General features: G+C 49.6%; 1 protein-coding gene across 1 annotated transcript in view; it reads right to left on the bottom strand.

The window, feature by feature from the left end:
* Positions 1 to 15460, bottom strand: part of LOC121873439 (neurensin-1-like) — a 23106-nt gene extending 7646 nt beyond the window's left edge. Inside the window, exons 1-2 of the mRNA XM_042377018.1 lie at positions 15347 to 15460; positions 1 to 201 (exon numbers count right to left, since the gene is read on the bottom strand). The exon at positions 1 to 201 is cut by the window's left edge and continues 178 nt beyond it. Of these exons, the coding sequence (XP_042232952.1) occupies positions 1 to 152 (152 nt within the window). The 5' untranslated portion in view covers positions 153 to 201; positions 15347 to 15460. The remainder of the gene's footprint in view (positions 202 to 15346) is intronic.
* Between the last annotated feature and the right edge of the window lie 1098 nt (positions 15461 to 16558).

Here is a 16558-nt window from a genome sequence, read left to right as displayed (position 1 = left end):
GTCTCGGGGACAAGTGAGAGACGAGGCCTGATGTGTGGACGACCTGGTGAACGATTCGTACTCACGACGCCTCGCCTGGCTGCCACATCACTGCTGCTCCCGTGACGCACAAGAGGTTCCGTCTCTGCTGCCTCAGTCTCACTTTCGTCCATGGCGGCAGCGGGCCCAGGCCAGCCTCACGGCGCCGACCAGCTGCCCTGCCTGTAGGAGGAAGAAGAGTGACGAGGAACATCATATAGTTATGGTGGCATTCGTTCTTTCTGTCTCTTTCCTGTCTAATATAGTTTAAATAGGAAGCATCATCATAATGTGTATTTATCAGTCTGTCTACCTATTAGCTGTCCTGCCTGTGGGGTGCCGAGCGTTATTCGAGTTTGTCTTTTGGACGACATAAAGTCTACACAAACACCCATATCTCAGCAAGGTAGATCCACTACATTACAACTTTAATGACACAAACAAACTAAATTTCACTTGTGACAAAAGGCCTCCCACAACTTGATCTTTAATGTTACAAGATTTCAGATTTCATACCCACAAAGAGAACATTACAATTTAATCTGTTCTTGTGCTGAAAGATAATGAAAATCGGAACATTTATGGTGAGGGGGAAGAGAACATTTGTCCCGTGAGAGGTGAGATGAACGTCTGACATCCAAAGAGAAATAACAGATACATGAACACTTATTTAGCTAGACACTTAAACTGCTGCTTCCATTACTGCACCATTTGGTTAAGTTCCGTTTGGTCTGGTTTCTTTAGTTTTCGTTTGGTTAGGTTATGTTATGTTTGGGTATGATTGGTTTGGTTAGGTTTCGTTTGGTTATGTTTGGTTAGGTTAGGTTAGGTTTAGGGTAGGGCAGATTAGCAACTTATTAAAGAATTTCGAGTCACCATAATTGCACACGTCGGACAAATATACTCGCTGGTATAATGTGTGTTGGACAAATATACTCGCTGGTATAATGTGTGTCGGACAAATATACTCGCTGGTATAATGTGTGTCGGACAGTAGTCTCTGTTATACATATATGTGTGTCTCTACTTTCTCTCCCCTCCTCCTCACTCTCCCCTTTAAGATATAAATAACACATGGCCAACACTCACCCCACACAGGTTAGGTTAGGTTATGACCAAACCTAACCTAACTTGGCCTGACCTGACCTGACCTGACCTGACCTAACCTGGCCTGACCTGACCTGACCTGACCTAACCTGACCTGACCTGACCTGACCTAACCTAACCTAACCTGTCCTAATCTGACCTGACCTAACCTAACCTAACCTAACCTAACCTAACCTAACCTAACCTGTCCTAACCTAACCTGGCCTAATCCCAAATCTAACTTCAAGCTTTTTGAGTTTGACTTCATATTAATATTTTGAACACGTAATTTTCAAGGTCATGAATGAACTTTTAAGACAAAAACAGAAAACAAAATATAAAATGAATAATGCAGAACGAGACTAAGACTTATGAACTTCCTATCGTTATGTGAGATGAAGCACCTTCCCTCCTCCCTCCCTCCTCCCTCCTCCTTCCTCCCTCCCTCCCTCCTTCTCCCTCCCTCCCTCCCCCAGTCATAAAGGCTCGCCTCCAGGTCCTCGCTAAAGACAACAGCCTCCTACAGCTTTGTCCTCACAGGCCCCCAGATCGATCATAAATTACTGCGTCACCCTTAGGTAGGTAACTCGCTTTAATGTGATGTATTCTGACTTAACCTCAACTAACCTGACCTAACTTCACCTAACCTAACCTAACTTAATCTAACCTAACCTAATCTAATCTAACCTAACCTAATGTAACCTAACCTAATGATTCTTTATATGGTTTTGTTTATTTTTGGAACTTATCATTTTTCCAGCAAAAGCAATTAAGTGTTTTTATTGTAAAGTAAGATTTATTTTATTGTGAAATTTTAGAACTTATTATTTTGTTTTAATTTACCAGAAACGTAATGAGACAAAACTGGAAAAAATAATAAAAATAATATTCGTATGCAAAGTTAACCGAATATTCAATATTGACTGTCTCAGAACCTACGTCATCATCTCTGCCATTTTGGACAGGAAACAGTGCACGACGATCCCCTCTACCACCCGCACCTCCCTACCACATTTAAGCTCCCTGTGTCCAAAACTATAGATCCGGAAAATACAGAGAGGGGGAGCACTTCATGGTCGGCTCCTGTTGTCTCACTGATAAACTAGGAGACCGTAATGCTGTGTGTGTGTGTGTGTGTGTGTGTGTGTGTGTGTGTGTGTGTGTGTGTGTGATATAACAGGAACTCAGTGTTATATAGGCAAAGGTTTGGTGAAGATGATGAGGGTTAAGACGTAATGAGAAGAAAATTGGCAGGAGTTTAGGAAGCTATTAGTATTCCTGGAAAGCTTGTTGGTATTGGTGGTGATGGCAGATTACTATTGTTGCTGAGTTCCGGGAAAGGCTGGTGGTAAGTGATGGTGTTCTCGGAAGCGGTGGTGGTGCTGGAAGGGGTGGTGGTCCTGAAAGGGGTGGTGGTGATGCTGGAAGGGGTGTTGGTCCTGAAGGGGTGGTGGTCCTGAGTGTGTGGTGGTGCTGGGCTGTGGTGCTACAAAGGTAGCTGAAGGTGGTGGTGCTGAAGGTGGTGGTCCTGGAAAGGGGTGGTAGAAGCAAGGTAGGGTCCTGAAAGGTGGTGGGTAAAGTGAAGGTGTTGTGCTGAAGGTGGTGGTGGTGCTGAAGGTGTTAAAGGAAGGTGGTGGTGGTGCTACAGTAAACTTGAAAGGTGGTGGTGTAGCCAAAGGTGCTGGTGCTGGGCGTGTGGTGGTGCTGGGCTGGGTGGTGGTCCTGAAAGGTGGTGGTGGTGCTGAAGGTGTTGGTGCTGAAGGAAGCAAGGTGGTGGTGCTGGAAGGGTGGTGGTCCTGAAAGGTAGGGAAGAAGGTAGGGTGCTGAAGGTGGTGGTCCTGAAAGGGGTGCTGGAAGGGGTGGTGGTGCTGGAAGGGGTGGGGTGGTGCTGGAAGGGTGGTAGGAAATTGAAGGTGGTGGTGCTGAAGGTGGAAGTGCTGGAAGGTAGGAAGGAAGGGCAGGGAAAGAAGGTGGTGGTAGCTGGAAGGTGCAGTTGCTGCAAAGAAGGTGGGGTGGTGGTCTTGGAAGATATGGTGGTAGCAGAATAATGTTGTTCAAGTAATGGTGATAAATGCTGATGTTCCCGGAAGGCGTGATGGTAATGGTGGTAGTGATGGTTGTAGTGGTGGTAGTAATGGTGGTAGTGATGGTGGTAGTGATGGTTGTAGTGGTGGTAGTGATGGTTGTAGTGGTGGTAGTAATGGTGGTAGTGATGGTGGGGGTGATGGTTGTAGTGGTGGTAGTGGTGGTAGTAATGGTGGTAGTGATGGTGGTAGTGATGGTTGTAGTGGTGGTAGTGGTGGTAGTAGTGGTGGTAGTGATGGTTGTAGTGGTGGTGGTAGTGATGGTTGTAGTGGTGGCAGTAATGGTGGTAGTGATGATAATATAGAAGAAAGATTATCATTAGTGTTGCGAGAGCTATTAACGACGTCACTAATGTTTGATAATATAGTTCGTAATTATGAGGTTATTAAAGGTGATAATCATTTGCACTGTGTAGGAGGTGACGTTAATGAGGAGCAAGAGAGTGTTAAACTCCACTAACCCACCCAGTCACCACTTCTCACTCATCCCTTCTTCCTCCCACTCAGTCCTCCCACTCACCTTCTCAACTCCACACACTCATCTTTTCATGCCCTTATTTCCCGTAGATGTGTATAATCTTTACCTAATCTCTCTCTCTCTCTCTCTCTCTCTCTCTCTCACCCACAGATCGCTTTTCTTAATTTATCAATAAGTAAACTAGTTCTCGTGTAGTGGTTTCAACTGGACCCCCAAGACGGTGGGCGTCAATGGACCGTCGGTGATGGAAGCAAAAGTTGGCTCCATTCCAACCCTCCCTGACGTGACTCGCTGGCCCTTTAACTACACAGGCTGGCTGAGGGTCGCCTTTAGTGACCCTGTCCCATTGTATTATCTGTCACGTGTTTTTATCCTGTTTTAACTCTTTAATACCATGACCACACCTATAGCCACACTCAAATACCATGACCACAGTATCCACACTCAGATATCATAACCACACCTATAGCCACACCCAGATACCATGACCACAGTATCCACACTCAGATATCATAACCACACCTATAGCCACACTCAAATACCATGACCACACCTATAGCCACACCCAGATACCATGACCACACCTATAGCCACACCCAGATACCATGATCACAGTATCCAAACTTAGATTAGACAAGTTATTATTCACAAGCTTGAGAACGACCCTCTCAACCTTGACTGAGAGAGGAATAATACGAGAAGGTTTTACGTCAAAGGTTTAAAGATGAGTTGTGAATGAAAAGTTGGCCCCTGCCTCTCTTAGTCTGGCCAACTGGGGATAATAGTGTTGGGTTGGATACAATGGTGGGATACAATGAGAGGGATGCACTGAGTGGGATGCACTGAGTGGGATACAATGAGTGAGGTGCAGTGAGTGGGATACAATGAATGATGCATTGAGTGGGATAGAGTGAGTGGGATACAGTGAGTGAGGTGCAGTGAGTGGGATACAATGAATGATGCAATGAATGGGATAGAGTGAGTGGGATACAGTGAGTGGGGTGCAGTAAATGGGATACAATGAGTGAGACACAGTGAGTGGGATACAGTGAGTGGGGTGCAGGAAATGGGATACAATGAGTGAGACACAGTGAGTGGGATGCAGTAAATGGGATACAATGAGTGAGACACAGTGAGTGGGATAAACTCTATAATGCTCCACATGTTATGACACACGCCAGGGGCCGCCATCTTTTAAAAGTCTACATACATAATGGCTTCAAGTTTAGGGATAAAATGTTGGCGGAGCGTGAGGGAGGGTGTTGGAGGGTGAGGGAGGGTGTTGGAGGGTGAGGGTGGGTGTTGGAGGGTGAGGGTGCACAGTTATGAAGTGTTGGTGGGTGTTGGAGGTGGAGCGTGAGGGAGGTGGAGGGTGAGGGTGTGGGTGTTGGAGGGTGAGGTGGATGTTGGAGTGGAGGGAGGGTGTTGGAGGGTAGGGTGGGTGTTGGAGGGTGATGGTGCACAGTTATGAAGTGTTGTGGGGTGTTGGAGGTGGCGGAGCGTGAGGGTGGGTGTTGGAGGGTGAGGGTGGGTGATGGAGGGTGAGGTGAAAGGAAGACAACATTATTATTATTATCATTATTATTATTATTATTATTATTATTATTATTATTATTATTATTATTATTATATTATTATTATTATTATTATTATTATTATTATTATTATTAATTTGGTCTTAATCTGGTATAGTGTGTGTGTGTGTGTGTGTGTGTGTGTGTGTGTGTGTGTGTGTGTGTGTGTGTGTGTGTGTGTGTGTGTGTGTGTGTGTGTGTGTGTGTGTGTTAGGCGTGATAACATTGTGGTTTGGAGGATAAGGCATGATGACCCACACACTGCCCACAGCAAGAGCCCCCCACTACACACACCGCCCACAGCAAGAGCCCCCACTACACCACACACTGCCCACAGCAAGAGCCTCCCCACTACCACACTGCCCACAGCAAAGACCACACACCACACACTGCCCACAGCAAGAGCCCCCACTACACCACACACCGCCCACAGCAAGAGCCCCCACTACACCACACCGCCCACAGCAAGAGCCCCACTACACCACACACTGCCCACAGCAAGAGCCCCCCACTACACCACACTGCCCACAGCAAGAGACCCCACTACACCACACCGCCCACAGCAAGAGCCCCACTACACCACACCGCCCACAGCAAGAGCCCCACCACACCACACCGCCCACAGCAAGAGACCCCCTACACCACACTGCCCACAGCAAGAGCCCCCACTACACCACACTGCCCACAGCAAGAGCCCACTACACCACACTGCCCACAGCAAGAGCCCCCACTACACCACACCGCCCACAGCAGAGACCCCACTACACCACACCGCCCACAGCGCACCCACTACACCACACCGCCCACAGCAAGAGCCCCCACTACACCACACCGCCCACAGCAAGAGACCCACCACACCACACCGCCCACAGCAAGAGCCCCCACTACACCACACCGCCCACAGCAAGAGCCCCCACTACACCACACACGCCTCACAGCAAGAGCCCACCACACCACACCGCCCACAGCAAGAGCCCCCACTACACCACACTGCCCACAGCAAGAGCCCCCACTACACCACACCGCCCACAGCAAGAGCCCCCACTACACACACGCCCACAGCAAGAGCCTCCACCACACCACACTGCCCACAGCAAGAGCCCTCCCCACTACACCACACTGCCCACAGCAAGAGCCCCCACTACACCACACTGCCCACAGCAAGAGCCCTCACCACACTGCCCACAGCAAGAGCCCCCACTACACCACACACTGCCCACAGCAAGAGCCCCACCACACCACACCGCCCACAGCAAGAGACCCCACTACACCACACTGCCCACAGCAAGAGCCTCCACTACAACACTGCCCACAGCAAGAGCCTCCACTACACCACACTGCCCACAGCAAGAGCCCCCACTACACCACACCGCCCACAGCAAGAGCCTCCACTACACCACACCGCCCACAGCAAGAGCCTCCACTACACCACACTGCCCACAGCAAGAGCCCTCCACTACACCACACACACCGCCCACAGCAAGAGCCCCACTACACCACACTGCCCACAGCAAGAGCCCCCACTACACCACACTGCCCACAGCAAGAGCCCCCACTACACCACACCGCCCACAGCAAGAGCCCTCCCCACTACACCACACCGCCCACAGCAAGAGACCCCACTACACCACACCGCCCACAGCAAGAGCCCCACTACACCACACTGCCCACAGCAAGAGCCTCCACTACACCACACCGCCCACAGCAAGAGACCCCACTACACCACACCGCCCACAGCAAGAGCCTCCACTACACCACACCGCCCACAGCAAGAGCCCCCACTACACCACACTGCCCACAGCAAGAGCCCCCACTACACCACACTGCCCACAGCGAGCCCCCCACTACACACCACACCGCCCACAGCAAGAGCCCCACACACCACACTGCCCACAGCAAGATCTCCACTACACCACACCGCCCACAGCAAGAGCCTCCACTACACCACACTGCCCACAGCAAGAGCCTCCACTACACCACACCGCCCACAGCAAGAGCCTCCACTACACCACACCGCCCACAGCAAGAGCCCACTACACCACACCTGCCCACAGCAAGAGCCTCCACCACACCACACCGCCCACAGCAAGAGCCCACTACACCACACTGCCCACGGCAGCCCCACTACACCACACTGCCCACAGCAAGAGCCCCTACTACACCACACCGCCCACAGCAAGAGCCTCCACTACACCACACTGCCCACAGCAAGAGCCCCCACTACACCACACTGCCCACAGCAAGAGCCTCCACTACACCACACTGCCCACAGCAAGAGCCTCCACTACACCACACTGCCCACAGCAAGAGCCACACCTCTCATTTCCATATTTTCTCCTGAATTAATGAATGAAAATTAATTCCCTAGCGTTCTCATTATTATTTTCCTCACCGTTTTCATTATTATTTTCCTCACCGTTTACATTATTATTTTCCTCACCGTTTTCATCATTATTTTCCTCACCGTTCTCATTATTTATTTTTTATTGTCATCATAATTTTGTGGCCGTATTTTTCCGAATTTTTAATTATCGTCACAGTAAAAATAATTAATAGCTTTACTGTAAGTGTTATGTTGTGTTTTGTTCCATGATACAACTCTCTCTACCAGTTTGTTTTGGTTAGGTTAGGTTAGGAGAGGAAGGGTTAGCTTAGGTTAGGTTGAGTTAGGTTGCTGGGTTAGGTTAGGTTAGGTTAGGTTAGGTTAGGTTAGGTTAGTTTAGGTTGGGTTGGGTTAGGTTAGGTTTGTTTGGGTTAATCGTTTTAAAACCATTTTCTCTTGTATTAACTTTGGTGTGAAATGTGTACGAGTGTTATACGATTAATAAATAAATATATATTACATACATACATACATACATACATACACACATACACTGTACACACACCTGAGGGATTTACCACGTACACCTCCTGTTCTCAACTAACCACGACTGAATTCCTCGCCATTACAATATCTGGTTACTAAACAAAAACTCCCCATTACTGGTGACGGGGAAGGGGGGGGGGGGGAGGGAAGGGATGGGAGGGAAGGATGGGAGGGAAGGAGGAAGGGATGGGAGGAAGGGATGGGAGGGAAGGGATGGGAGGGAAGGATGGGAGGGAAGGGATGGGAGGGAAGGAGGGGAGGAAGGTAGGGATGGAGGGGTGGGAGGAAGGTAGGGATGGGAGGGAAGGAGATGGAGGAAGGATGGAGGAAGGGATGGGAGGGAAGGATGGGAGGATGGGAGGGAAGGGATGGGAGGGAAGGTAGGGAAGGGATGAGGGAAGGGGGGGGAGGGAAGGGATGGAGGAAGGGATGGGAGGGAAGGGTAGGGGAAGGGATGGGAGGAAGGATGGGAGGAAGGGATGGGAGGGAAGGGATGGAGGAAGGGATGGGAGGGAAGGGGATGGGAGGGAAGGGAAGGGGGGATGGAGGAAGGAGGGATGGGAGGGAAGGTAGGGGATGGGAGGGAAGGGATGGGAGGGAAGGGATGGGAGGGAAGGTAGGGATGGGATGGGAGGAAGGGATGGGAGGGAAGGGATGGGAGGGAAGGGATGGAGGGGAAGGTAGGGAAGGATGGGAGGAAGGATGGAGGGAAGGTAGGGAAGGGATGGAGGAAGGGATGGAGGAAGGGATGGGAGGGAAGGGATGGGAGGGAAGGGTAGGGAAGGATGGGAGGGAAGGGATGGGAGGAAGGTAGGGAAGGGATGGGAGGGAAGGATGGGGAGGTAGGGAAGGGGATGGGGGAAGGTGGGATGGAGGGGAAGGTAGGATGGAGGGAAGGTAGGGATGGAGGGAAGAGAGGGATGGGAGGGAAGGGATGGAGGGAAGGATGGGAGGAAGGGGATGGAGGGAAGGATGGGAGGGAAGGTAGGGGAAGGGATGGAGGAAGGGATGGAGGGAAGGGAGGAGGAAGGGATGGAGGGAAGGATGGGAGGAAGGATGGAGGGAAGGTAGGGAAGGGATGGGGAGGGAAGGGATGGAGGAAGGTAGGGAAGGTGGGAGGGAAGGGATGGGAGGGAAGGGATGGGAGGAAGGAGTATGTCATTACACATCACAGTACCAGTGTTATTGTATTTCTTCAAGATAAAGTACCGACTGTATTGGTGTGGGCGGTGCTCTTGCCTGGCTCACCCCATTGGTTCCCTGAAAATGTTATGACGTCACCCAGCCCCGGTGACGTCATCATGAGTGGGCGTAACACAAAGAGAAAAGGGGGAAGAGAGGGGGAGGGGGGGAGAGGGGAGAGGGGGAGAGGGGAGGGGGGGAGAGGGGGAGGGGGGGGGAGAGGGGGAGGGTAGTAGTGGGATAGATGATTCCTTCTCTACTAGTGCCTCAAGGTGCCTCATGTACTAGCATGGTCAGAGTGCCTCATGTACTAGCATGGTCAGAGGGCCTCATCTACTAGCATGGTCAGAGGGCCTCATCTACTAGCATGGTCAGAGGGCCTCATCTACTAGCATGGTCAGAGGCCTCATCTACTAGCATGGTCAGAGGGCCTCATCTACTAGCATGGTCAGAGGGCCTCATCTACTAGCATGGTCAGAGGGCCTCATCTACTAGCATCAGTGACCCATCAGCCAGGTGGCCATAATCTACCTGTACTTCATTAAGTCTCTAGGGTCACTCTGCGGCGTGTGTCAACATGTCAAAGGAACTGCCCAGCTATTAGTGGTAACAATAGGGACCACAGCTATTAAATAGCAATTAGGTAGTTAAGGGTGGTTGAGGGTGGGTATGGTAGGGTGGATGACGAGGGGTGGGGGGCAGCGGTAACCATGCAGGTGTCAACCTTAATGGCAGTTATATTTGTCTGACCCATTTAAGGATATCAGAAAGTTACCTAACACTAACCTAACCTAACCTAACCTAACACTAACCTAACCTAACACTAGCCTAACCTAACACTAACCTAACACTAACCTAACCTAACACTAACCTAACCTAACACTAACCTAACCTAACCTAACACTAACCTAACCCAACGTGACTATAGCGAGCTGTGAAAGAGACCCGTCACGTCTGTCCTCCTGAATGCTGGTGCTGTGATGCCGTCGACGTCACTATGGCAACGGCTACCTAAACTGTGTTGACGCCAAGGAGCTTCATTCTATGCCCATCACTGTTGATTTCCCTTCATTCCTTCCTTCTCTCCTCCCCTTACTTTCCTTCATCCCTTCTTCCCTCCACCCCTTCCTTCCCTCCACCCTTACTTTCTTTCTTCATCCCTTCTTCCCTTCCACTCCTTTCCTTTCCTTCATTCCCTTCTTCCCCACCCCTTCCTTCCCTCCTCTTCCTTCTCTCTCCACCCCTTTCCTTCTCTCCTCCCCTTACTTTCCTTCATCCCTTCTTCCTCCATCCTTCCTTCCTCCACTCTTCTTCCTTCCTTCATCCCTTCTTCCCTCAATTCTTCCTTCCTCCTCCCTTCCTTCTCTCCACCTTCCTTCTCCTCCTTACTTTCCTTCATCCCTTCTTCCCTCCAATCCCTTCCTTCCCTCCACTCCTTCCTTTTCCTTCATCCCTTCTTCCCTCCACTCCTTCCTTTCTCCTCCCCTTACTTTCCTTCATCCCTTCTTCCATCACCCCTTCCTTCCCCACTCTTCCTTTTCCTTCATCCCTTCTTCCCTCCACCCCTTCCCTCCACCCCTTCCTTCCTCCTCATTACAGGTCACAAACTCATATTCGATACAGGTATATTTTCCTTTATAAATAAACCCAACCTGACCCACCTAACCTAATTTGACCTAATCCTACCCTGACCTAACCTGACCTAACTTACCCTAACCTAACTTGACCTAACCTAACTTGGCCTAATTTACCTTAGACCTAACCTGACCTAACTTAACCTATCCTAACTTGACCTAACCTAACTTGGACCTAACTTCATTCTAACCTAACCTGACCATATCACCGAACCTAACTTGACCTGACCTCAGTGAGTGGTAAGCTCCCTTGACCCGTGGCGCCTCAAGTCAGCCCTCCTCGTCTGCCGCTGCTCTTGGTTTTTCCAGCTGTCGCTTCATTCTCTTCACCAAGTCGGTATTTTTCTCATTGTCATTTTTATCATTATTCTCTATTTCACACTCGGTATTTTTTGTCTTTTTTGTCATTATCACAATTGTTTTTGTCTCTCTCTCATATCATGGTCTTTTTTTGTGTTAATTAACCTCGAGAAGACAGACACCTTATCACCTCTATTATGTAAATAAAACCTTTCACTTCCTCCTCCTCTTTTCCCTTCTCCTCTTCTTCTTCCTGTTCCTCCTCTCTTTAATTTATCTCCTTTCTCCCCTTCCCTCTCTCCTCTTCTCCCTCTTGTCCCCCATTCCTCTTCCCTTTGATCTGCCAGTGATTCGTATTCACATTTCCTGTCCCCACTGCCGGGTCTACAGTTCCGTCCAGTAAAAACATCTCCTTGTATTGGTGACTTGCGACCATCACAATGACTCCTCCGTCATCTGAAAGCTTCCTCGGTTGTATAATGAATCGTCTCGTTCGTTTGGCTATACTCTCTCTCTCGCTCTCTATCATCTAAATCATCATCATGTCTTCCTCATCACATTATCTTTCTGGTCACTCTCATCACATTAACACCTCCACCTTGGCTCTTCCTTCCTTCTCTCACCGACTCTTCCTCACTAAGCTCCTGTCATCATCTTCCTTTCTCATCACCCAACTATTATTCCCATGTCATTTGACCCAGTCATTATTAAGCTGTTCCCTTTATTACGGTATTCTCTTTAACACACACCAATAGCTTGTTAGGTCGTTCTACCATTATAAGAAGAGGTAGATAATGGGACCACAGGTAGATAATGAGACCATTAGGTAGATAATGAGACCACAGGTAGATAATGAGAATACAGGTAGATAATTATCTACCTGTATTCTCATTATTACCTGTGGTCTCATTATAATGAAATCATTGGTAAATAATGAGATCACAGGTTGATAATGTAGAGATCACCAGGTAAGTAATTAAGCTAATGAAGCCAGGTAAGGTTATTACCTTAATTTCCAGTGTCAACCCTCCCCTGCCACACCACACCATCCTCACTACACACTTACACACATGACTACACAAACTTACACTTACATACCTATACTTACACACATGACTACACAAACCCACACTTACTTCTGAACAGAACCCTACATGCAGTACACCTTGGAAACACATCAGTGGGTTTTATATCTATTTGACTCAATACATTAACACTCCCTGTGGTGAGAGAGAGAGAGAGAGAGAGAGAGAATACCTCTGTATGAAACACATCAACATGACGTTAAAGAGGTAAGAAAGATTATTTACACGTGAAACTAAAGCTGAACATTTACAGTACAGAGAAGTGTATAACAGTATTACGACTCTTGGTAACGTTATGTTAGGTTAGGTAAGGTCTGGTTAGGTTAGGTCAGGTTCTGGCGCTCACTCCAACAATAAGGCTCACAGTTCTCCCTGGTTAGGTTAGGTTAGGTTAAGCTAGCCTTAGATTGTGTGAGGTTAGGTTAGGTTAGGTTAGGTTAGGTTAGGCTAGCCTTAGATTGTGTGAGGTTAGGTTAGGTTATTTCCACCTTAAGACCTCCAGGTGACATACAGTACACACAAGGGTGAATGCATACCAAAATATATGTATGGATGTAACCCCCCCCACCATCTGACACGCACACCTCCCACAACACACACCCACCCCTCCTACATAACCACACCCACAACACACCTCCCACACACCCACAACACACCTCCCACACACACACACCTACAGACACACCCCTAACACACCTCCCACACCCCACAACACCCCACACACACACTACAGACACACCCCTGCTCCCCACCCCCACACACACACAACACCCCCACACACACACACACACACACCCACCCCCTACACGCCCACAACACACGCCCACAGCACCCCCACACACACACGCCCACAACACCCCCCCCACACACACCCTACAGACACACCCACAACACCCCCCACACACCCCTACAGACACACCCACAACACCCCCACATACACACCCTACAGACACACCCCTGCCCACCCCCCCCACCCCACACACACGCCCACAACACCCCCACACACACCCTACAGACACACCCCCTTTACACACACACCTACAGACACACATACACACCTCTGAGACACACCCCTGCCCCCCCCACACACACCCTAGAGCCACCCCCCACACACACCTACAGACACACCCCCCACACACCCCTGAGACACACAACACACACACCCCAGACACACCCACAACACCCCCCACACACACACGCCCCCAACACCCCCCCACACACACCCTACAGACACACCCACAACACCCCCCACACACACACCCCTACAGACACACACACAACACCCCCCACACACCCCTACAGACACACCCACAACACCCCCACACACACCCTGCTACCCCCTCACACACACGCCCCACAGCACCCCCACACCCTACAGACACACCCCCACACACACACGCCCCACACACACACGCCCTGCCCCCTCACACACACCTGATACACACAACACCCCACACACACGCCCCACAACACCCCCCCACACACACACACCCCACCTTTTACACACACACACCCCTACAGACACACCCCCTTCTTCCCCCACACACACACTTACCCCCCACACACACCCCCCTCACACACACACGCCCACAACACACCCACTTCACCTAAAAGATTCAACTCGACAGACTGCTGACGTAATACCCACAAGGGAGAGATAAGGACAATTATAGCCAGGTCGTCTCGGATGGCTCATTATACAACATCACTGCCAAGTAACAAACGATTAAGCAGAATTATAGACCATTTACTCTTTATTTATATCTCCCATTAAATCGATTATTAATGGTTTTTATCCGTTGTTTGTTCTCTATAATTCACTAATACATTATCTATAACTCCTATATATATATATATAAGAGACAATTGTAGCCCATTTACTCTTCATTCATCAAAGTTGTACCGTTCTGTAGTTGTACCGTTTGTAGTTGTACCGTTCTGTAGCTGTACCGTTCTGTAGTTGTACCGTTTGTAGTTGTACCGTTCTGTAGCTGTACCGTTCTGTAGTTGTACCGTTTGTAGTTGTACCGTTCTGTAGCTGTACCGTTCTGTAGTTGTACCGTTTGTAGTTGTACCGTGCTGTGCCTGTAGCAAAAGTAACTGTACCGTAAGTAACTGTACCGTAAGTAACTGTACCGTAAGTAACTGTACCGTTCTGTAGCTGTACCGTTCTGTAGCTGTACCGTATGTAGCTGTACCGTAAGTAACTGTACCGTAAGTAACTGTACCGTTCTGTAGCTGTACCGTTATTATGTTAGGGAATGTTATATAGTTGTGTTAGTATAATGAGGAATGTGTACTAGTATCGCTGGTGTCCTGTATCATTATAACCTGTGTGTGTGTGCCACCACCCAGGCGTCTGTGTGACTCATCCCAGTGTCCCCCAGTTCTGAAACCAGTACAGTTCACACCGTGACTACCGTGTACTGGCACCATTGCTGGCCCACACTGGCCCGTTCTTCATGTACTGGCACCATTACTTGCCCACGCTGGCCCTGTCTTCATGTACCGGCACCCTTTACTGGCCCACGCTGGCCCGGCCTTCATGTACCGGCACCATTACTGGCCTACGCTGGCCCGACCTTCACGTACCGGTACCATTACTGGCCCACGCTGGCCCGGTCTTCATGTACCGGCACCATTACTGGCTCACGCCGGCCCGTTCTTCATGTACCGGCACCATTACTGGCCTACGCTGGCCCGACCTTCACGTACCGGCACCATTACTGGCCCACGGTGGCCCGGCCTTCATGTACCGGCAGCAACACAAGCCACTGGGGACCGCCATCCCCGGGGCCGTGTGAGGGAGGGAGTCCTTGGAAGGCTCTCTCGCCAGGTCTTTTATCACATCATGAATCTGTGATCGGCCACACTCAACAGGTGGGTCACTCAGGTGTTAACATTATCCAACCTTCATCACTACAACATTCTCTTCATCAACTCTCCACACGTGAACCATCAACGTATAATATGTTACAGTGGGAGGGTGAAGAGGACGGCCTCATGTGGCAGGATAAGAGGGGGAGGAACACTCACCAGCCTTGCCAGCTCCGGGATCAGCGGTACACACCTCACCTGGCCAGGTCTAGCGAGCTACTGAGCACCCGCACTCCAGCCTTTCCAGGCTCCAGTCTCCAGCCCACCTACACGCTGGCGCCACAACACTGTTACCACCCTCCTCCTGCACCACAACCTTCCCTACACACACTCTTTGCACCATTTTCATCTCCAGAGTTATTTTGTATTTATGCAATGAATATAAAATAAATCTCATATAATGTCTCTTGGAAATATAGCAATAGGCTTAATAAAACGTTAGGGAAATATAGACTAACTCTCACTTGGTAAAACTCTGTAAATCAGTATGAACCTGCGCGCTCTGGAACACTGGCGAGTGCGTGGGATCCCGCCAGATGATCACAAAAGCTCTTGATAAAAATATTATGTTTATCCATTTAAGATCATCTGATAGAATACCTGAGCGACCGCATGCGGCAGCACCCCCACAAGGTGGAGGTGAAGCGACGCAGGTACAGAGATCGCTGGCCATATAAAGGCTTCTCGTCATAATAAAATACTATAGGTTAGGTTATCAATACTAAGGATATTACCCCAGTTATCGGACAAACACACACACACACACACACACACACACACACACACAAGATATTTCTCAGTCAGATTCTACCATGTTTTTCACTTATTATCTGTACTGAAGCCCTGAAGCAGACCATAATCATTGTATCTGTCACCTGAGATAAATAACGTCTCAGACAATAATAACAAAACGTGAAATAGGTGAAGGAAATATTTGGAGGTAAGCTGAGAGGTTGGAGGTTCGTGTGAGCTGAGAGGTTGGAGGTTTGTGTGAGCAGAGAAGTTGTAGGTTTGTGTGAGCTGAGAGGTTGGAGGTTTGTGTGAGCTGAGAGGTTGGAGGTTTGTGTGAGCTGAGAGGTTGGAGGTTTGTGTGAGCTGAGAGGTTGGAAGTTTGTGTGAGCTGAGAGGTTGGAGGTTTGTGTGAGCTGAGAGGTTGGAAGTTTGTGTGTGCTGAGAGGGTGGAGGTGTGTGTGAGGTGAGAGGGCAGAGGTGTGTGTGTGAGGTGAGAGGGTGGAGGTGTGTGTGAGGTGAGAGGGTGGAGGTGTGTGTGTGAGCTGAGAGGGTGGAGGTGTGTGTGAGGTGAGAGGGTGGAGGTGTGTGTGTGAGCTGAGAGGGTGGAGGTGTGTGTGTGAGCTGAGAGGGTGGAGGTGT

This window comes from Homarus americanus, unplaced genomic scaffold (assembly GCF_018991925.1).
Source record: "Homarus americanus isolate GMGI-L3 unplaced genomic scaffold, GMGI_Hamer_2.0 scaffold11151, whole genome shotgun sequence".
In the NCBI taxonomy this organism is placed as follows: Eukaryota; Metazoa; Arthropoda; class Malacostraca; order Decapoda; family Nephropidae; genus Homarus; species Homarus americanus.
This window is presented reverse-complemented; position numbering and strand designations above follow the sequence as displayed.